This window comes from Epinephelus moara, chromosome 6 (assembly GCF_006386435.1).
Source record: "Epinephelus moara isolate mb chromosome 6, YSFRI_EMoa_1.0, whole genome shotgun sequence".
NCBI classification, from domain to species: domain Eukaryota; kingdom Metazoa; phylum Chordata; class Actinopteri; order Perciformes; family Serranidae; genus Epinephelus; species Epinephelus moara.
The window spans coordinates 36,785,899-36,808,396 of record NC_065511.1 but is presented as its reverse complement, the minus strand read 5'-3'; the positions used below and the strand labels follow the sequence as shown (position 1 = coordinate 36,808,396).

General features: G+C 39.8%; 2 protein-coding genes across 3 annotated transcripts in view; both read left to right on the top strand.

Annotated features, from left to right (window-relative positions):
* The first annotated feature begins 3,539 nt into the window (after nucleotides 1-3,539).
* LOC126392283 (uncharacterized) lies at nucleotides 3,540-13,828 on the top strand. Of its 2 annotated transcripts, none has more exons than XM_050047608.1 (5): nucleotides 3,540-3,761; nucleotides 4,155-4,262; nucleotides 7,364-7,513; nucleotides 8,141-8,782; nucleotides 10,744-13,828. In XM_050047608.1, the coding sequence occupies exons 1-5, from the start codon at nucleotides 3,728-3,730 to the stop codon at nucleotides 11,652-11,654; spliced, it is 1,845 nt and encodes a 614-aa protein (XP_049903565.1). In that variant the 5' UTR covers nucleotides 3,540-3,727; the 3' UTR covers nucleotides 11,655-13,828. The 2 variants fall into 2 exon arrangements, with proteins under 2 accessions (XP_049903565.1, XP_049903564.1); XM_050047607.1 differs by having other exon boundaries at nucleotides 3,542-3,773; nucleotides 10,744-13,824.
* Nucleotides 13,829-14,140: 312 nt separating this feature from the next.
* notchl (notch receptor, like) overlaps nucleotides 14,141-22,498 on the top strand; it is a 13,096-nt gene continuing 4,738 nt past the window's right edge. The window contains exons 1-8 of the mRNA XM_050047606.1: nucleotides 14,141-14,428; nucleotides 15,518-15,662; nucleotides 17,026-17,358; nucleotides 17,775-17,995; nucleotides 18,339-18,663; nucleotides 19,266-19,441; nucleotides 21,006-21,067; nucleotides 21,290-21,413. Coding sequence (XP_049903563.1) covers nucleotides 14,377-14,428; nucleotides 15,518-15,662; nucleotides 17,026-17,358; nucleotides 17,775-17,995; nucleotides 18,339-18,663; nucleotides 19,266-19,441; nucleotides 21,006-21,067; nucleotides 21,290-21,413 — 1,438 coding nt within the window. The 5' untranslated portion in view covers nucleotides 14,141-14,376. The remainder of the gene's footprint in view (nucleotides 14,429-15,517; nucleotides 15,663-17,025; nucleotides 17,359-17,774; nucleotides 17,996-18,338; nucleotides 18,664-19,265; nucleotides 19,442-21,005; nucleotides 21,068-21,289; nucleotides 21,414-22,498) is intronic.

The window sequence follows — 22,498 nt, the reverse complement described above, 5'->3', positions numbered from 1 at the left end:
AAAAGTCATCAGTTGTAGTGACTTACATTACTTTGATTAGGTAATTAAAAGTCAAGTCAATTTTATTTATATAGCACATTTCATATGACAAGCTTAAACTCAGTGTGCTTAAGATACATCATGCATGACAAACATAAATTATCATATAAGATAATAAAGTATTACATATATAACAACAAGCAGGACATGATAAAAGCAAACAAAATAAGAGGGTGCTAGCTATTATTATCATAATTCTTAAAAAAGGGGAGATAATAACAATAATTATTCCTAAAACAAATAAAAACACTTAAAAACTTATCTAAGAGCTTGCGACAAAAAAGGAGTTATTATATGTTTTAACACGGTAACTATTTATCAGTAACCAGTAACACCCCATTTATTCATGTAAATTTGAAAACCACCTCAACTCATTTTATTAGTGAATTTAGGAATTTTTTTCCCCTTACAGATGTTTTCATGTGTATTCAACCCAGCTGTATTTTTAATATTTTCATGTCTTTTTGTTTTCTGATTTTCATGCTGCCTTGCTGCAAAAAGAATGTCCTCATATATGGTAATAAAAATCTGAGCTGTAGTTTACAAATGTTGCATTAATTGTTGTTCCAATTTCTTATGTTTTAATTAAAGTATATTTATCACACTCCTCCAGTTTTGTTGCTGTCTGTATTATTTTTATCTCTTCGTATTTATTTAGTTTTAAATAAAAACAGATCATATTAACCCAAATTTAGGCTTATTTTTGTATACAGCAACTCTTTTTTTTCTATTTGTAGTGTATTGTTTTTTGCTGTTAGTGCTTGTTTTCCTTAGGTTGTGAAGTCAAGTTTGGGTGAAGTCAGGTAACATGGGACAAATAAGGTTTTACATCTCAGGCTCTCCAAACATTAGCAGCCAGTCACCACACAAGTTATTGCATCGTTAACACAAATGTGCTTTACATGAAAAAGGGCTTTTTGATTGGTCTGAGATAACTAGGATGGGCAAAGCAAAGAGTCAACTGGAACTGATAAATAAATATAAGCGATTAAACATCAAACATGACTGTCCCATTTTACCTGAACATGCCACTGGAGGAAGAGTTTCTCGTTGTGTTTGAAGGTCCAAAATTTCAAAAATATTTTACTTAGCAACATATTTTCTTTCCATAACAAGTTCTACAAGTAACACTCGTGGTAGTTTTCTTGGTAATCTACCAAAAAGTGTCCCAAATTACCTGACCTCATCCTGTACACCTTCTATCTATCTGTCTGCCTGTGTATGTCATAAGAACAAGATGGTGGAAATAAGTTATTATAGGATATGATAAAGTATAGCTTAGTTTAGTAAGTGCCTACTCAATGTTTTTCTTTTGAAACATGAAGGTGGAATTTTAATATAGACTTCAGATGTTGCAGTATCAACTTGTTCGGGGGCCCTTGGGTAAAAATGTGTTATTCCAACTCTATAATACTTCCACTGTGTTTGCACCTTAGCTGTTATTGAAGACATTTTGCCATGTCACACCAGAAAAAGCACAGGTGTAAAAATTAAATTATTGCTGGCTGGGTTCCATTTAGAATTCCCCTTTAGCGGTTCAGAGTCCTTTACACATGCGCAATCAAATTATGAAGTATTAATGTGAGACGTTTGCTGGCCCCGAGTCTGTGTGGCCTCAGGACAGTTGGCTGCTTTGCCCGCTTGGTTATTCTTCCCTCGTGCTGAGGCCCATGAAGACAACTGAGAGAATGAAGCCCCCTGCAGAAACTGTGAACTCCCTGATGGCTTCCTTCCTTTCCCCTGCTTTCATGTTTGAAGGATGGGATGAGCAAAGCTATATATGCTCTTATTGTTTTAAGCAGCCTCTTTGAAATCCCCCGTAAATCACTTATACTTAGAAGTTTCCTTTCATGTGTGCTTTAAAAATATAACACACAATTTTGACAAATTAATTGGAAGGAATGCCTATTTAATTTATAAAACCTCTTTCAAGTGCCCAGGCAGATAGATAGAGGACTGATGAATGTAATGTGACATGAAATAAAAATACTCAAGCAAACTACAGGTACCTCAGATTTGTACAGAGCATGGACAGATTAATGAAGCGGCCTATCACGCACAGGCCCAGGGACCAAAGTGTTGGGGCCCCTCTGGTCTCCACCTGCAAACCACGACTCAAAAAGACACATACCAACCAGGAAGAGACTAAACATAACCACAAAGAAAATGACTACAAAGAGAACTAAATAACTACTCTAACATGCAAAACAGATGCAAAGAGACACAAAGAGACTCACGACAACTTAGAAAACAGGCAGAACAACTATGAAGGGACACAAAATGACCATGAGGAGACACAAAACAGCTACTTAGAGATGCAAAACAGATAAAAAAAAAAGAGACACAAAGACACTCTCGAGGTCTACGAAAACAGTCGTTTTTTTTTTAAAAAACTTTCATTGACCTAAAATAATGAAAATTTGAGGAGAAACAGAGAGACCATTGCAGAACACACACGTTGTTCTCAAAAGCAAATCTTAGTTGTAAAAATTCATTGGAAGGGTAAAAATCATTCATTATTTTGTAGGGGATTTCTTTTGTTTTGGGTGGAACAGGGTATTTGAAGAACTTAATTCTCGTTTTGGATACTGTTGATTGGTCAAGTAGATTTCAAATATTATTTCTAGAGGACTGGACAGGGTATAAATTGTTTGTTGAGATAGATCGAATTAATTTGTTTGAACATTTTTTGTCAAGAAAATTAAATCCAATATTATTATTTTTTTGTAATTTATATTTTATTGGCTTTTAACATTAAACCTAAACTGCATGCGTACATCAGATGTCCATGTTTGTCACAGATGCCATTGTGGGCTTTTCAGAGGTACGTATGCAGAGCAAAAGAAAAAAATAAAATAAATAAAAATAAATGAATAAATAAATAAATAAATTAATTAAATTAAATTAAATTAAATTAAACTAAACTAAAATAAAATAAAATAAAATAAAATAAAAATAAATTAAATTTAATTTCATTTAATTTATTCTAATTTAATTAAAATAAAAACCAAAAATAACAAGAGAAAACTAAGAACAGTTAGGGAGTGATCCTTTCCTTACCATATACTCAATGATTTGTGAAAATAATATCAGGCCTCTGGGGTTTTGACCCATTTTTCCCATCTGGCAACAAAATGCTCTATTTTATGGTTGACAAATGCAGTGAGTAAGAGGCTGTTTCCAGCCACTAGCAGTATATTCACTAACCATTTGTCTTTTTCCAGCCATTAAAATATGAACTTACTCTCCAGTGGTACAGCACATTTGAAAATAAATTGTAGGGCTTTGTGTATCCCTCTCCAGCAGTCTTTAATAACAGGGCAGTCCCAAAAGACATGGTATGAAATCCAATAATAAAAAGCGTGGGTAGATGGGCTGGATAATGTAATATAATGTGTTTTTGGCTAAGACAAGAAAAGCTTTGGGTTTGGCCTTCATATATATCTGCTGCTGGATCAGACCCATGGATGCAGACACTGGGGATAACTTCCCCTTTTCCCACCTCGGACGCCACTGCGCATGCTCGGACATGGCAGCTGCCAGTGGGAAGCTCCTCAGATCCAAACACAGTTTAGTTATTTAGTCAAATAAGCCGTGAGCTAACCGAGAGGACAGATGTGCTGTCTCACTGACAGGGACATGAAGGAGTAAGACAGGCGGCAGCGGGGACTCTTGAGATCTGGTCTGGATGGAACCGACGGGTCTACGAGACGTTTTCAAATGTATAACACTATGTAAGCCGAATTTATGTCATATTTAAAGGCTGTTAGTCGTTGTTTAGCGTCTGAGAGGAGGTGCTAGGAGTTAGCTTCACATAAAGTTAGCTAAACATGTACTATGACCAACGTTACAGCCGTCTGTACCCACCTTATCGATGAATGTCAGGCCCTGCAACGCCTACTTCTACGTCAGCTGCAAAACATCTGGATTTAGACACATGGCTTTGTTGTCTTCTGTTAAATACGCACCAGCTGTGTTTTCGGTGGGGTTGAAGGGTCTGAATGGAGGCACAGGCTGAATGTGAATCCTCTATCTCTCTGTCTGCGTTTTTAAAAGCACATTATTGTTTGTTCTTGATGCAAAAGACTCTCAGCAACCTGCTTCTTGTGTTTCAGCCATCGCAGCAATGGAGGATATCGGTCTCCATCCCAAACCCACCAATGACCCCCCTGTTCACAGACCCACAGTCTCTGAGACTTTTGGGCTGCACCACATCCCACCAGGTGTGTATGAGCAGGGGCATAGCGCCAAATACTGGGTCCTGTGCATGAGCCAGGGGTGTCCAAAACTTTTTTTGAATGGGGGTAGGGGTGGGCGACATCGCCCTCAAATAATATCACGATATTTCAGGGTGTTTTTGCGATAACGACATTCTTGTGATATGACAAATTAGTAAAAATAAATATTATTAATTTAAGAAAATAGAATCGCAACAAAATAAGTGATATAGTTTTACAGTTTGCTTCAAATATTCAGTAAAAACTAAACTAAAATGATCTCTCGTTTCTTTAGTTTGTGAACAACAGTAACTCAGAGTGAGTTTCAGACTCTGATTTCAGATTCTGGCGTACAGAATATAAAATGTTGTTTGCTTTTTCCCAAAAACCAAAATATTCAATTCAATTCAACTTTATTTATATAGCCCTTTAAAACAGCCACAGCTGAAACAAAGTGCTGTACATAAATAGACAAAGCAACACAGGGACATAAAACAATTAACAGGAAATAAATACTAAATAATTGTTTATTGTTTTTAAAACAATTTAAAAACAATAAAACAATTTAAAAACAATAAAGCAATAAATTGGATAGATATTTGGATAATACTGGGCATAGACTGCTATCATGATTGGATGACAGATCATCCTCAGGACTTGAAAGAAACCTGGAGAATCTCCTTTTCAGGGATGGGTGACTGAATTAGGCAAAGTAGCAGCATATGAAAGGATGTCGTAAAGGATGCAGGACAGAACAGGAAAATATCTCCTGAAGTGGGGCATGTATCTTAACACTGAATATATACCAGTGTAAAGAAAAAGTGGAGGCAGATTGTTTGTGATGAATAGGTTAGAGATATGATGGGCATATGATTTTATTTGAAGCTATATTTTAATCTTATTTTATTTTTCATTTTTTCTTTTCCCATTGCCTCCAGATACATATTCCTATTGGCTTACGTAGAGATTTTTATTTATTATGCCCTGTCATGTCTCTCTTTGGTTACTAATGTGTGTTGTATATTCATGATTTGCGAGCCACTCTATAGGTCGGTTGACCCCTCTTGATTACGGGTGGGACAGGTCGGGGCTATGTTTTGTCGTTGTGATGGACTCTATTACGTAGACCATGTGATGAGACTGATTTGAATATTAAAAAATAAAAATTGCAAGTCATAAAAAAACACATGCAGATGAGACAATTGCAACGGTTTCATCTTTCAGTGAAAAAGTATTCAACTTTCCACATCTCTCGAAAGTGGTGGCTTTGATGACTTGTCATGCGTGCGACCCACCACAGTGGGTATTTGCACATTATTTGCCTATGCATCTCTGCTGTGGACATGTCTGTTACCTAGAGGGAAATGTCGCTTTGGTTTACTGCCTGTTTATGAAAACACCTTTGTTCCTCCTGCGTAGTTCCTGCTTGCTGCATGTACGAACTGTATGATAGTCCTGCCATCATGAGGTAAATAAAAAATGCAAAGTGATTTTGCTTAATTGACAAATATTGAGTGAAGGGACACATAAAGGATATTTTTAGAGAGAAGTTGCAGGCCATTTAAAATCAGTTTGACACGACTGACCCCCGGGTTGGACTTTGAACATGCCTGGCATAAGCAATCTCTGTGGGCCCCCTACCCTTCGTCTTCTGATCCATTTCCCTCTCACACACCCTCTGAATTTTCGTTTTCAACAAAGTCAGTTTGCTTTCTTTCCCTTTACTTTCTGTCTTTCGTTTCTTTTTTGGAACCCCAATTGCCTTTCTTGGAGAAAGATCCCTCAGAATTTAGAGATGAATCCTAGTGCAGGGGCGGACTAAACCATTTTTAGCCTTTAAGGGGTGAGAGGGGCCTCAGAGAGCTTCCACCATTTTTTTTAAATACAGGTTCAGCCTTTCAACTAATTTATTTTATACAATGCCCCAGTGTACAAGTGTCTCACTGGCTTTTTTACACAGATCACGCTATAGGGCCGCTACGAAGTCCCTTTCTTATGCCTCCATTGCACTTTTATTCAACATCAAATGACTCTGGCATCATTTCGTTCCAGCGTGTAATTATACACTGCATCACAGCTTTGCAGAATCAAAAGAAGCATTATGGGTATGACATGTATCTCAACAACATCAGCCTCTAGTGTGACATAAAACAACAGCATTAATGTCTCAATAACAATCATTTACCATCCTTGTTATATGGCAACTGATCTCGTCCTCTGCTCAGAGGGTAGGGAGCTCCGGAAATCTCATTGTTTTCCCAATTTGCGCACATTTTACGGCTGCTGTTCTTCTTTGGATTAGCCACTAACTGCTAACAGCTACGTTTTAAATCTCCTGTGGTCAGTCGCACACATAATAAGTCGTCAAAACGCCGCCCGTAGTCCCATCTTGCAGGCTGTCCTGGATATACAGACATCGTCTCAGCACTGTTACTCCTTCCCATGGTGGCTTAAAGGCAAGACAACTCTGTCTCACCTGTTCCGCGATTGTACCTTACATACAGAGCAGCAAGGCGGCATAACAGCGCGATATTCCCGCTACTGAGTGTGACTGTGATGCTTGAAACACAGCAGTTATTGATTATGTCTAAACAAGATGCAGGGGTGGAGGAAGTATTCACATCTTGTGCTTAAGTAAAAGCAGCAATACTACAGTGAAACAACACTCAAAAGTATTAACATCAAAATATACTAAAAGTACCGAAAGTAAAAGTACTCAATTCATAGAATGAGTCATTTCATATTCATATATATTATATTTCTGAATTAGTGATGCATTAATGTCACAGCAATAATGCAGCTGGGAAAGACAGGGTTAATTTATATACTGCTGAGTTCTTTAATTAATAATAATGCATCATAATGTATTAGCTGATGTATATTTTGCATTAATAATCTCAATCTGCAACGTAACTACAGCCTTCACATAAATGTGGTGAAGCAAGAAGAGCGATATTTGCCTCTCAAATGTAGTGGAGTAGAAATATAAAACAGTTTAAAATGGAAATACTCAAGTAAAGTACAAGTACCTAAGTACAGTGCTTGAGTAAATGTACTTAGTTATGTTCCACCACTGACAGGATGTATGTGTGTGCTCTTTCATCCAGACTATCTGCACGTCACTGATGCAAGCAGGAAATCTGACATGCAAAAAGATGCACCATCCAAAAAGAGGTCCCACTCGATAATGATAGCAGAGCCACAGATGATTCCCCAGTTTCCCCTACAGAGTGTGGGTCCTCTGGGTGTCGACACCAGTAAGTAACAGTGTGGTGGAGTGATGTGTAAAGTGGATACAACTAGTCGTCCAAATTTTGAAGGAGAAGGATGATTTGATCCTGTTTTCGTTGTTAGGTAGCATTTAAAGAGACGGTTCACCCCAGAATTAAAAATACATATTTATCCTCTGTGCAGAGCTGTTGGTTAGTCCACACAGACTACACAGATTATGATTAACATAAAAATATTTATCTTATATATAAGTATAGATAGTATAAATAATATAAGCTTATTTACATAAAAAAAAAACAGTTTTTTTGCAATGACATAGACATTGTAGTTCTTGGGTTTCCAGCTGTCTGTTGATGGATGTGTTAATTCATGGTCTCCACATGTTTACAACAAAGTATTTTTTACTGTGAGCAGAAAAAGGAAAAAAAGGGATCATTAAAAAAAATTGCAGTAGATCCATAAACTCAAGTTCGTCGAATGCAAGATGGGTGTCCTGTAGTCCTGTCAGCTAAATCCTAAAGCTAGGATTAGGGTTGCTTATTGTGTTGTCTTGTGTTGATAAACCAAAAATCTAATTTCCAACTGAGTTTATGTTTTTTAGACCACTGCTTACAATAATGAATCCAGATGGATTTTTGTGTTTGTTTTTTCAGCGCTCTTTAATACAGCTGCCAAATATGGAAACACCAATTTGGATAAGGCTGGGGCCGTCAGGAAAAAAGCCAAAGTCGGAGATCCATCAAAGTGGAAGCAAAACAAGCAGAAACAGCTGAGGATGGAGGGTAAAGCATACGTGAGCAAACGCAAAAAAGACGGCGAGGTTGTGACAAAACAGCCGAGGGAAATGGGGCCAAGGTGCACCTCGAACGCATGCAAAAAGGCTTCAAACCGGCTTTGTAGTGAAATCAACGAGGAGGCCAGGAGGAAGGTGTTTGATGAATTCTGGCAGCACATGAACTGGGCTCAGAGAAAACTGTATGTAGCAGAACAAGTTGACCGCGACCCCGTGGAAAGATCTCGGGCGGTGGGGTCGCATTCGAGAAGATCAGTGTCACTCCGTTATCACTTGATGGTGGATGGCAAAAGGAAACAAGTGTGTAAAAACATGTTCCTGTCCACTCTGGGGATAGGAGAGTGGTCTGTGCTCAACTGGACGCAGAATGGAGCAACGAAAAAGAATGGAGCAAATGAAAACAAATTAGAAAAGAGGCAGACTGTCCCTCAGTGTCCTCAACAAACCCCACAACTGAACCCTGCTCCTTCTGCAGCCAATAGTACTGTGGAGGTCACACAGGGTGAGTGTCTGTACTCTGTTTCAGCTACTCACTAAACTTAGTTGTAGAGCTGAAACAAATAACTCATTAATCGACTTGTCAGCTGACACAATGTGTGATGATCAATTGATTGTCAAGCAAAATTTGCTGGTTCCAACTCAAAGGATTATGTGCTTTTCTCTGATATATTATTGTGTATCACTGCTGGTTGAACAAAACACTATTTTCACAGTGGACACAGCCCTGCTCAGTGCACTCATGTAATAATGTTAGATCAGGGGGAGGCAACCTGTGGCTCCAGAGCCACATGTGACCCTCTCCAGTGGCTCCCTTTTGATTTCCATATATCAGTGTTGTAGGCTAAAAGAAATCCTTACATTCTCCACTTGTAAAAATGTTAAGTCTATATAACAAATTCTTTTTTTTTTTCTTTTTTTTTACATTTCAACAACTAAAATGTGCATAACACACCTACTGCCTGGCACCTTTTCCTTGAAATATTGCCGAACCTTGATAGCGATGGCTAGTCTTGAGTCTTTCTAGCTGGACTTGGAAGAGAGAATTAAAATGCCATGCAGAGTAGCCACCTTGTGGTAAGACATATTGATGAATGCTCTTTTAGACTATGAGTATAGGCTCATTTAGACGTAATAGGATATGTTGCCATCATTATAAACCTCAAATATGTTTTGCAGCTTTTTTTATTATTATTTTTGGTCAAAAATGTCTCTTTTGATAGTAAAGGTTGCCAAACCCTGTGTTAGATAGTACCATTATTTTCAATAGTTTTTGTTGTAACACTAAACTGTCACGGTAATTCAGAAGCTTAATGCGTTCACTTGAGAAAAAAAAAATCTGCTCTGTTTTTCTAAATTAATGAGCATATTATACCTGATTCATTCAATAAAACAAGAATTAAAAAGATTTTTATCTCAGAATTCTCTTGAAAAAAATCTGAAGTAACAAGATTATTATCTTGTTACTAATAACGAGATACCACAGGATTATTATTACAAGAATACTATAATGTTAATAACAATATTATTCGTTAATTCCAAAGACTGTAAAAATAATGGACGTAGCTACCGTGATGTCACCCATTGGTTTGTGGACTCCAGTTTTGAAGTCAGCATTTCAGCTGTAAAGTTGTGCACCTTAACATGAGGGTCTTATGGTCATTGACTGGCTTCTGGAGTCAGCCTCAAGTGGCCATTAGAGGAACTGCAGTTTTTGGCACTTACGTGTTGGCTTCATTTTTCAGCCCCGGAGGTGGCCACTTTGTTAATTCAGTAAAACAAGATTTAAGATTGAATAATCAATTGCCACACAACTTAGGGCCCTGACACATCAAGCCGATGGTTGGTCAACGTTGAGCCGTTTGCTAAGTGTCTGTTGCCTTAACTTTTGCGGTATGTCCTGCACGGTTGGCCCTTGTTGGCTGTTTTTCAGCAAATTCAGCATGTTGAATCAGCGCCGGAGCCCGTCAGTAACTGAAATCACACTGATTGGCAGTTCAACTCAGTGACAAGAAGAGAAACGTAAGTGAGGAAAGCAAACAAACAGCTAAAGTCAAGAGGTCATGAGAGCGAAACAAATTTGTTATATTAGGCGACGCAACAGTCGGCCTTCATTGCCACTAGTTCTTTGATGTCGGTTTGGTGTGTCTGGGCCTTTGGTTGTGAGGAATTTGCCTTTGTGTGCTCACGAGAGTACAACAACCAATCACAGCATAACAGTCAAGACACATAAGAATAAAATAAAGTCTAATACTTTACCACCCCATAAAACACTACATACACTCGGAGATGTACGAATTAATTCAGAAAAGCAGCATTTTTTGCATGAAAACTTTTCTCAGAATTCTGAGATAATAATCTTGTTAATTCAGAATAACAAGGCAAATGTTGTTTTTTTTCTCAAGTGAATGCACTGTGCTATAGTAATACTTCATGCATGCTAATGACATTTCCCTGTTTTTGCAGAACAAGTAAATGTTACTGACAACAACAGGCCAACAGAATCAGAGGGGCCTGTCAGAAAGAAATCCAGAGTCGCCAAGCCTCTAACATGGAAGCAAAACCGACAAAAGCAACTCAGGATGGAGGGCAAACCGTATGTCAGCAAACGAAAGAAAGACGGCACAACCATAACTAAAGGTCAGAGGACAATGGGATTGAGATGCACATCAAGTGCTTGCAAAAGGGCATCCAACCGCTTCTGTGCTGACTTCAGTGAAGAAACAAGGAACGAGCTGTTCACTAGCTTCTGGCAGTGCATGAACTGGTCTCAGAGGAAGATCTATGTGTCGGGATTAGTCGACTGCGACCCAGTGGAAAGAACCCGAGCACCGTGGACTCAGTCAAGAAGGTCGGTCTCGATGCGATATCATTTGATAGCCAACGGTGACAGAAAACAAGTTTGCAAAAAGATGTTCCTCTCCACTTTGGGGATTGGGGAGTGGTCAGTGCTTAACTGGGCGCAAAATGCATCCCAGCAGGATAATTCAGAAAACACCAAAAAGCAAACACAGAGGAAGTCTCGTAAAGCTTCAGAGCATGTAGTCCTGAAGGAGTTCCTCCAGAGTTTACCCAAAATGCCCTCATACTGTTGCGGGACGTCTGTCTCCAAGCTTTACCTGGAGCCGGTCTTCTCAAACATGTCCGAGGTGTACAGGCACTACTACAACCACTGCATAGAGAGGAAGACGCCGCCGCTTTCTCGGCAGGTTTTTTGTGCTGTATTTAAAAAGATGGATTTGGGGTTGTGTGACCCCAAAAGGGATCAAGGGTGTTCTTTTGGTGCGACTGGAAATTTGTTTAATGAGCTTTGGGAAGAATATTGCTTGGAAAGAGGAGCTCCAGGACCACAGCCAGAGAAAGGGTGTAACCAGTAGAAAGAGATTAAGGACAAAAAGGTTAAAGGTTGGAGTTCACTGCTATGTTACTCCATTACTTACAACATCATCATATACACGTTGCGGAAACTTTAATTCCAAGACTTTGCCAAAATGACTCAGTGATCTCACATTTCATTAAATCCTGTTAAAGGGGACCTACCATGCTCACTTTACTTGAATTTAAAGTTCCTATTAGAACATGTTTATATGATTTAACTGTCAAAAAACACTATTTTCTTCACACCATCTCTTTGAGCCCCCCTTCCAAAAAAGCCCTGACTGCTCTGATTGGTCATCGTCTCCAGATCTTTCACATTCCTAGGTCTCCATGGCGTGATGAAGCAGGGGAATCACTATAATGGGGAAAAGCAACACTTTTTACACTGAAAAATCACCAGTAAAAGCTATTAAACACAACCAGACATGTTCCAGCAGGAATATGATCCAAAATCACTGAGAAATTTACAACATCAGCACCCAAGATTACATGTTTACTGACCTTAGCATGTTGCTACATGTATGTTAGCAGTGTACTTGCAGCCAGGGAATGACTGTAATGGAAAATAGCAACACTTTTTTTTGTTAAATATCCCCAATAAAAGCTTCTAAACACAACCAGACATGTTCCAGCAGGAATATTATCGTAATCTGAGAGAAATTTACAATGTCAGCAACTCAGATTACATGATTCCCTGATGTTAGCATATAGCTACATGTATGTTAGCAGTGTACTTGCAGCCAGGAAATGACTGTAATGGAAAATAGCAACACTTTCTTTTGTTAAATATCCCCAATAAAAGCTTCTAAACACAATCACACATGTTCCAGCAGGAATATGATCGTAATCTGAGAGAAATTTACAATGTCAGCAACCCAGATTACATGATTCCCTGATGTTAGCATGTAGCTACATGTATGTTAGCAGTGTACTTGCAGCCAGGGAAAAGCTGTAACAAAGTATAGCAGCAATTTTTACCGTGAAAAATTACCAGTAAAAGCTTCTTAACACAACCAGACGTGTTTCAGCAGAAATATGATCCGAAATCAGGGAGAAATTTACAACGTCAGCAATCCAGATTACATGATTCCCTGATGTTAGCATGTAGCTACATGTATGTTTGCAGTGTACTCGCAGCCAGGGAAAAGCTGTAACGAAGTATAGCAGCACTTTTTACCGTGAAAAATTACCAGTAAAAGCTTTTAAACACAACCAGATATGTTTCAGTAAGAATATGATCTGAAATCAGGGAGAAATTTACAACATTGGCACCCAAGATAACATGTTTACTTGATGTTAGCATGTAGCTACGTGTATGGTAGCAGTGTACCTGCAGCCAAGGAATAACTGTAACAGAGTATAGCGACACTCTTTTGTTAAAAATCCCCAATAAAAGTTTATAAACACAACCGGAAATGTTCCAGCAGGAAGATGATCCGAAATCTGGAAGAAATTTACCCAAGATTACATTTTCCCTGATGTTAGCATGTAGCTTCATCTGGCAGTGTAGGCTACGTAATGTATTTGCAGTAGCATGCCTGGGACAGATCACCATATAAAGAAATCTGACACATTATGATGTCATACTGCAGCCAGAGAAAAAAAAAGTTAGAAACGGAGTGTTCATAAAACCTGACACAGGGATTACATTTACATACATTTACCTACCTACCTTTTTTAAAACTTTGGCCTTGTTTAATATGAACATCCTTCATTGTAACACTGCATATAAAACTAAATACAGAAAAGCATGATAGGTCCCCTTTAATATACACTATGGTTGTCTTTGTGCAGCTGAATGCTCGTTTCACTTAAGTGGAATTATTTAAGCACTACATTTTGTTTTTGTAATGGAGAATGCTACATTGTCCCTTAAAATGTAATTTATTTTGATATTCTTTGTCAAACATCATTAATAGTTCAAGGCTAAAACAAAATGTGTCACAATATGTGTGAAAAACACTAAAACATATTCATCTGTTGATCTACTGTTTGGACTTTCAGTAAGTTTCATGTGAAATGTCAAAGTCAAATGCTTTCAATGACTCGCAATACTGCAAACTGCTTAATTTTTTTGTTATTTATTTAACTTTGTGCTTGACAGAGCCGCTCTGGCCTGAGATGTTCTGTTTTCTTTTGTGGATTAAATAAGACAAAATAACAGACGCAGTTTATGGAGTCCTTTCAGAGGCAGCGCACTCACAGTAAAGTTTTGTTGAACTCAGCAGCTGGACAAAACAGATTCTATGTAAAGGTCAAATTCAAACCCCGCCGTCCCCCTCACACCCTGTGGCTTTTTACACATTGAAGTAACGGCTCCTCTAAACAGCCTACATACCCCATACTGTGATTTATTTTTTCAAGCTGCGACACAGTAAGAGCTACACACACACGCACATACGGTCATCACCCTCCTATTCTTCTCCACACAGTGGCAGGAAGTTGTCCAGATATCCGCAGGGCCTCTGAAAAAAAAAAAAAAACTGAGTGAGTGAACAAAGTAAGCTGGGTGGTGTTGGTAGCAGCGGCAGCGGTGATGGTGTTGGGTAACTTCACTCAGAGTTAGCTGTTCATTGTGAACAGCAGGACGACAGCTACAGATTAACAGCAGTGGTAAACGCAGTGGAGATCAGGAGGTTTACCAAACAGCTGGACTGGACCGCTGGATCCCTCTGAGCAGGGAAGAAAAGGCTCGCAGCCGGCGACCTGAACGAGCTGAAGATGTTGGCTCTGAGGACGTTTGTTGTGCTGGGACTGAGCTGGACATGTCGGGGTAAGTCAGTCACACTATTCTCTATAGATTTAGCAATACTTGTAAAGTGTCACGAGTTCAAAGTGTTGTGAAACTGCATCCTGTGGCTGTATAAATCTGATGACAAGTTGGAAAAAGGGGTGTCTACTCTGAACTGTGTTGAATTAATTATCAATATTTTTAAGTAGTGATTAGTCACTTAAGCCCTTGTGGTTCATAATATAATATGAAGCCTTATATTTGTATGATATTGATAAAGAACTTCAGGCAAATATCTGAAATATTTTTTAGACTAAACAGGCTGTTTTTTGTCAATGTAGATACAAATTTGGAAATATTCTTTTAGGGACCAAGTGAAAAGTATTTTTATAAGGACTTACATTTTTATTCTTCCTGTGCCGATCAAGTGAAACATATCTAATTTCAGCGCTATTGTTCATGCTTTTTTTTTTTTTTTTTTTTTTGCTGCTATGACTTTATGGTCCCGCACACACCTGCCAAGCCCATTGTCCAACTCCATCACATTCCTCATTGCCACGGTGACGACCTTCGACCTTTATCAAGTCCCAGCCCACTCCATTTCCTGTTGCTATTCGCTTCTCCTGGAAACTTCCTGTTTATGTCGGGGCCCATTTCCTGTTTCCTTTAACGGTCCGTATCAGGACCCACCTTTCATGGCTTGACCTGCATTGTTATGAATAGTTGCTAATGGTCTGAGACAATGAGTGGTTTGAATATGTGGCTGACTTGGTGCCACGATAAAACACTTAGACAAAGCAGTTTGTGTGGTGATTTGAAACTGCAAGACCAAATGAAATAATACATGCAGTTTATTTGCCAAGTGTGCAAATACACGCGATTATGGAAATGATGTTTGCCTTTGACACATCATAATGCTTATAAATTCACCTGCAGTTTAAATCGACAAGACAGACATGTATATCTTTCAGTCATAGACAAACATTTTTCAGACATACAGTAGGCCAATAACAAAAATACCCCATTATTACAGTTTAATCTCAACAACTGTAACAAAAATAATAAATCACACTAAATGTACATTTGGCACTATTGCCCCTTTGTCGCACTAACCTGTTCTCGTCTCCACAGCGGCGTCTGGTGATCCGTGGGGTCAATGTCCAGTCAGCAGAAAGTGTAAGGACAAGTTTGGAGACAATTCATGTAACAGCGAGTGTATGGAGCCCGAGTGCCTCAGAGACGGCTTCGACTGCCTGACGGACTGGACCTACTGCAAGTAAAACACTCTTGTTGTTTTTTCATTGTAGAGTCATAAAAATATGAATGAGAACTTTTCATGTTTTCATTGGCTTAGTCATGCCAGTTCAGCCAGGAACACCTTAGTCAGAGAAAACTTTATGTCCATTTGCAGTATTATATTTGGCAGTATGGCTCTGTTCTGGGCCCCCTCTGCCTTTCCCCGGGCCTACACAGAAAGCCTCTTCCACGTGCCTACATGGAAAGCCCAAGCGGGTAGAGCATGCCTCTCTGCCCTTCCACGCGCAGATGAGGAAAGCCTGCGACAGAGAGGCAAACCTCCCTGCCCTTCCATGCGCCGACATGAAAAGCCTAAGGCAGGGAGAGCAGCAGCAAAGAGCAGCAGCAAAGACCACCCATGACGAAAAGAAATGTCATTGATAACTCAGACACAGCATGAAAAGGAGGAGCTACGGTGGAGGCGGGTTCCAAAGCTGCTTGCAGAGGAAGCAGCAACAGTAGGCAGGCCAGAGCAGTTTAAATAGGGCGCCCTGAATGAGATTCACCAACTGGTTGCATAGAAAGGAATCATGTGATCTATCAGCTGACTCCCTTCCATCAATCAGCTGCTCCATCAGTTGATGGGCTGTTTGAGATCAGCTGATGTAGCTGGGATGTGAGATGAGCTTGACATCATGTCCTGCCTGAAATAACGCTATGCTCAGTTTGTGGTTGCTCTTTTGGATTGTTGTGTGTTGGTTTATGTATTGTTTCCTTTTATTATATTTTCCATCTCTACCTATTTGTATTAATATTTGATACTTTAATCAAACAAATCAGTTACAGTATGGTTAGGTAAGGTTTAGGGATGTTTTTTTTTAATGCAAGACATACTCTGGCAGGAACCCCCCCCCAAAACAGGCAGCTAAAGAATGAACTGCCATTATGATTATTATTGTTAATATTAATAGCAACTGAGAATTGAATAGTGAAATTAGGGCTGCATAGTAAATCAAATATTATGGAAATCGCAATATGGTCAAGTTCAATATCCAAATTACAGGAGCTGTAATCTTGATAAATGTAAAATGGAGGGCTGCCGATATGCCGATATGTAACTACGCGCTGCACCAAAGCACAGATCCATCTCAGACCCCATTAATAATAATTAATGAAAACAATGTTTTGTAATTCACAGTCACTTATCCCCTGTTCTGATATCGTTCACTCTGAGCATTTAAGTTCATCCTTGACCCTGGAACTAGTAGTTTGCAGCCAAATACCACATCTCATGGTATTAGTTGAAAGCTCAATCTCAGTCTCAACCTTGATGCTATTTTGCCAAATCTCTTTTTCTGTCTCTTTCTTCACATCTCTTCATCCCTCCCCATCATTGCTTTCAGTCCGGGCCACATCCAGTACTGCCGTGACCACTACGCCAACTCCCACTGCGAGCAGGGATGCGACAGCGCCCTCTGTGGATGGGACGGCAGCGACTGCTTCACACAGCAGAGCCCCCGGTGGGCCAAAGGCACTCTGGTCCTTCACGCCAACATCCCACAACAACGTGGCACCTTCTCCAACAGCTCCCTGCTCTGGGCACTCAGCGCTCTCCTCCAGTCGCCACTCAAACTGAGAGGGTCCGCTCCCCTCGCCACTAACAGGAACTTGTTTGACTTCGACCCTCAGCAGCTCACCAACCTGCTGGCTCAGGCATCTGCGGCTGACTCAAATGGGTAGGTGCTGAGTTTTTTATTTTACCTTTGATTAATTAACCAGGACCATGCCGGCTACTCTCCCTCATTAGTTACATGTGGATTAACACCATAATTATTTACGTAAAGACAACATAAAAGTGGGCCAAACATTGAACCATGAGGAACTCCATTAAGTACAGTGAGACAATCTGAACTGAGTCAAGTGATTAGCAGGAATATTGATATGGATATTATTATCCATGTGTATCTATTCTCCAGTACGTTATCTCAGAACTATGTTTTGTTGATTTTTGGTCGTGTTTGGTAAGAGGGTGTAACTTTTTGCAAATGGTAAATGTTGAAAAAGGATTTTTTTATGTCAGTAGTACATGTACCAGATTTTAAATGGCTCCATGCTCTTTCCTATGGTTTCCTTTGATCTCACTCTTTCCCAGCTCCCTCCTTTTCCTCCAAGTGGACAACAGGCCGTGTTTGCGTCTACCCTCTACCTGTTTCCCCTATGCCACCGAGGCAGCCAGTTTCCTGCGTGCTGTAATGATGCTAAAGCCTCGCCGGTTCCCCACCTTCCCTGAGCTGAAGGCCGTCATTAGCATTAGAGGTGTCCGAGAGGAAATAGGAAGCAGAGAGGAGGAAACGGGGAAAGAGGAAATCAAAGGTAGGCGGCTCACATGTCCTGTCTCTCCCTTCCCACACACACACACACACACACACACACACGCACACACGCACACACACATATACACGTTCAGCTTTGAATTTCGTCCAAACGAAACACTATAAAACACCTTTCTGTTTCCAGTGCGTAGATGTGTCGGTCACTGCTGCAGATTTGAGTTTTAGATAAGCAAACACTGGATCTCTCAAAGGCAGAGCTCAGTAGAGTTCAGTATGTATGTTCACTAAAACACAATATAATCATTTGACTCAGTGTGAGGAACTTAACAAAAAATGTTCTGCTTCTTTACAGTTAAATTAATTTTCTATTCTTCCTCTCAAAGATCCGACCCCTGCATGGCTGTGGGCCGTGGTTGCCGTAGCGATTGGCCTGCTGCTGGTGCTGGCCCTGGTGGTGTTCCTGGTGGTGAGGAGGGTGAGGCAGCAGCGGGCGGACAGGAATGGTGGTAGCAGGGTGAGACACCGCTCCACGGTCACGGACATTGACCCCAAATCCAAGGTTCTGACCCCACACATAGCCCACCAGGAGCAGAGGGTTCGATCCAGCAGAGAGAAAGACAAGATCAGCCTGAGGAAAAAGAAGAAAGCAAAGGAAGCGGAGAAAAAGAGGAGGCGGGAACCGCTGGGGGAGGACGCCATTCGAATGCGGTAAGAGCAGCTGCTTTGAAAGACATGACAGGATGTTTTGTCTGCTGGAGGGGTGATGTCATGGAGACAAATATGATGTATTCTAAAACACGTGAGAGATATGAAAAGGCCAAATGGCACGTTTAGATGTCAGTCAGTTTATGACCTTTAGCCTGTTTTTATAATTTCATTTTATTTTATTTTATTTTATTTTATTTTATTTTATTTTATTTTATTTTTTGGCAGCAGTTTTGATGACCAGTTAATCATTTAAGTCAAAACCAAACTAAGGTTATTATAGTCAGTAACTAAAATTAAAGTAAAAACTGAAACTAGGTGTAAAAATTTTTTAGTTTATTGAGAAAAAAAAAAAAAACTAGACTTCCTTACTCAGGGCCGTGAAACAATAAATATCTCTAGTCTCTGCCATATTCCTGGGTCCTTGCCCATTTCTCCAAAGACTACCAATCCATACATATTACCATTTTAGGAGAACAAACCCTGAAATGGCGAGACTTTATCCTTGTGTTTGCTTGTGTTACAGAGCTCTTGGGTGACTCAGAGTGACTGCAGGAAAACAGCAGCATTTTCCTGATAATATCAAAACTGCTTCTCGCTTTCAGACCTCTCAAAAGGGACCAGGATATAGGAAGTGACACAGACTTTACCCAGAGTTCAATGGAAGACATCAATGCGAGATGCTCCAGGCGGCAGGAGGACGCCTCCATCTGTGACCACAGGAGCCAGGAGCAGAAGCACTACCGGGCAGGGACCTCACAGCCCCGCAGACCTATACAACGTAAGTTTTAACATTTAGTCTTTTATTTACTCACTCAGTCACTAATTTCTAGCTCCTAAAAGTTTTATTCATCTGGGAATTTGACATATATTCTTGAGAAAAGCTCAAACATTTCTAAACAACAGATGATTTTAACTCAGATAAGCCGTTAAAGAAAATTAGATAAATAATTAAGTAATTGTGTGGGTATCTAAAATAATTTTAGGCGACAATTTAAAACAGCCTCCAGTTGCAGCTTCCCAAATATGAAAATTTGCTGCTTTTTCTGTTTTATATCATTGTGAACTGAATATTTTAAAGAGTGGCCCAGTAGTTGAGAGATTACAGAGCCTGCCGACCCAACTGCCAGAAAAAATATTGGCATTGTACATTTCTGCAAATCACAAATATTAAACATTTGTACGTCACTGTTTGGCAGCGGTTCCCAACTGGTCCAGCCACGGGTCCAGATTTGTCCTTAGTTCAAGGTCCACACAAAAATATTCAGCGTCATACTTGTTTACTGTTATTGTTTACTGTTACTGTTATTCACTCACTCTGCAAAATAAAAGCTTGGTGCTGGATATTCACTGTACTTAAAAATAAAATTTGTTTTTTACAAACACACATTCACGAGTCACTTGCAGTCCATTCAGAATGGACCGGCGACCCACTTTTGGACTGCGACCCACCAGTTGGGAACCACTGATGTAGTGGATAAATTGAAACTTAGGTTTAGGTACAAAAACCACTTGGTTATTGATCGGACAAGCTCATAATCTATCTTATAATACACGCTTTTTGTGGCACTACCCAGGCAGGAAAAGTAGCGATGTCTTGAGAAAAAAACGTGCCTGAAAAGGCTTTGGAAAAATATCTATGACTCACTAAATCACAACTGGTTTTGTTGTTTTTTGGTCTTTAACAGTGTACTGCAGCTTGCCTCCACCTCCACCTCCAGATGACAAAGTCAGCTTATGTGCTACCTCACTTCAGAGAAGTTGATATGATTCATATGAAACATGCAAATGTATTAGTGGTTTGCATAAACGTACAATGCCAGCATTTTCTTCTGGTGACTGGGCTGCACATGCCACATAACTGCAACATCTCAGGTTCAATACTGGCAAGGACTCCCCTTGTTCTCTGTCTGCTTTATCACTATCAACTGCCCAGTGAAGGCTAAAATGCCCCCAAAATATTATGTTTATAAAACTGATTCGCTTTTGGTCTCAGAATTTTGGTCAGTCAGCACTTAAGGGTGTCACCTGTTGCCTTGTGCACTGTTTTCTTACATTTTATAGACCAGTCAAGAGAAGAAAATGGTAGATTATTGATAATGAAAATAAGAGTAATAAACCACACCATATTGTCACCACATATGACACATGTACAATGCTGAAATTTAGCCTTGTAGACTCATTCTAACATCCTCTCAAAACTTTGCAGTACAAAGCTACAGTGTGACACATGAGAGATAACATGTGAACTGTATATATACTTCCATATAAAGTATTTATGTGTATCCAAATCCTTGCATGTGTCAGCTGGAGAGCCACTTTAAATGAATCTTGCTCTCCCTCAGCTCCACCTAGAGGATGGGAGAGAAACGACATGCCTCCTCCTCTGCTCAGCCCTCCTCAACAGGTCTGTCTTTTATTTTTGTTTTTAACAGTGTTCATTTTATTTCATACATGTTGTGAGGAGCCAGCGTAATTCCGGACTGAGATATAACTATTGGGGCTGTATTTGTTTATTCCCCTTTTTATGTTTGTATGTAGACCCCACTGTATAAGAACTTAAACTGTTACATATGTAGGTTTATGTGAAATGTGTATGATTGTTCTATATATTCTGTTGTGTTGTTAGTCGGCAGAGTGGTGTGGCCCAGATGGGTCTGTGGTTCTGATCCGAGCGGTGCGTAGCGGGCTTGACAGAGTGGTCTTGGAGCTGCTGCGAGCAGGAGTGCCAGTCAACAACACTGATCACACCGGTAATGCATCTGTGTCACAGTTATTAATAGTTTGGTGACTGAAAGTGTGACTCAACTCCAAACCGCAGTTAAATAGTATTTACATGTAGTTCATGGTGCCTGTTTTAACCTTCTTGAAGTAAGCTTTTTTTAGACACCTACAATAGTCAGTTTAGTTTAAGTGTAAACTGCATTCAGACAGCGATTCCTGATAGGGAACTGAAGTCGTTATAAAGCCAGACTCTATTGAGAAAAACAGTAATTTAACACCACTGAACAAAAGAGCTGCTGGTCTACTGCTGCCTCAGTCAGGTACTTTGTGTTACTGTGTGACTTTGGTGTTTTAAAGGTTTAGTTTGAAATCACCAGAGTCCCCCAATAACACAAACTAACTGATTGAAGCAGCAGCACATGTCTGATGCGTGTCAGACTCCAGCCTTCTTCTTCAAGTTGGGGGTGTGCCGACTGACATCTACTGTATGTGATACTCTGACTATGGATAAGTACCTCATACAACCCCACTTAAAAAGATCAGAGCTATCCTGTTAACCTTCATGTAATAGTGTAACTGTTTATCTAAAACAACATGTCAAAATTCCAAGTTTCTGGTAAGCTAATAACATTTGTTTTACTTAAAACATGTCTACACAGCCATAACCAAAGTTACAACACATCTTATGGCAACACAAAGACAAAGGAGTAGAAGCGCTGCTGGGTCTTAGTAGCAGCCATATACAGGTGCTCTTTGGATACTTCAGGTGTACTGTGTTTGTTCCATCTTGTGAAGGGCTCATTGCAGAGTAAAAGTATACTCTCAATCAAAAAATATGAAATGCAAGTCTCATGGCAATATAGATTAAAAAGACCTACATGTTGTGACTCACAGGTCTTCATCAGGGTCATTGTCCGCTGTAGCTTACACACCTGTGTTGTGTTACACCAATGAGTTCAGTGGGAGGATTTCTCTCCACCAATGTGCAAGCCTGTCGGTCAAAAAACAAGGAAGTGATGCACCTATAGAAAGGAGTGTGTGTGTGTGTGTGTGTGTGTGTGTGTGTGTGTGTGTGTGTGTGTGTGTGTGTGTGTGTGTGTGTGTGTGTGTGAGA

Bases quoted from the DNA above. Each gene is read 5' to 3' on its own strand.
- LOC126392283 (XM_050047607.1), top strand. From the start codon at position 3,728: ATGGAACCGACGGGTCTACGAGACGTTTTCAAATGTATAACACTAT. The intron at 4,263-7,363 runs GTGTGTATGAGC...TCTTTCATCCAG, and splicing joins GCTGCACCACATCCCACCAG to ACTATCTGCACGTCACTGAT. The intron at 8,783-10,743 runs GTGAGTGTCTGT...CTGTTTTTGCAG, and splicing joins TACTGTGGAGGTCACACAGG to AACAAGTAAATGTTACTGAC.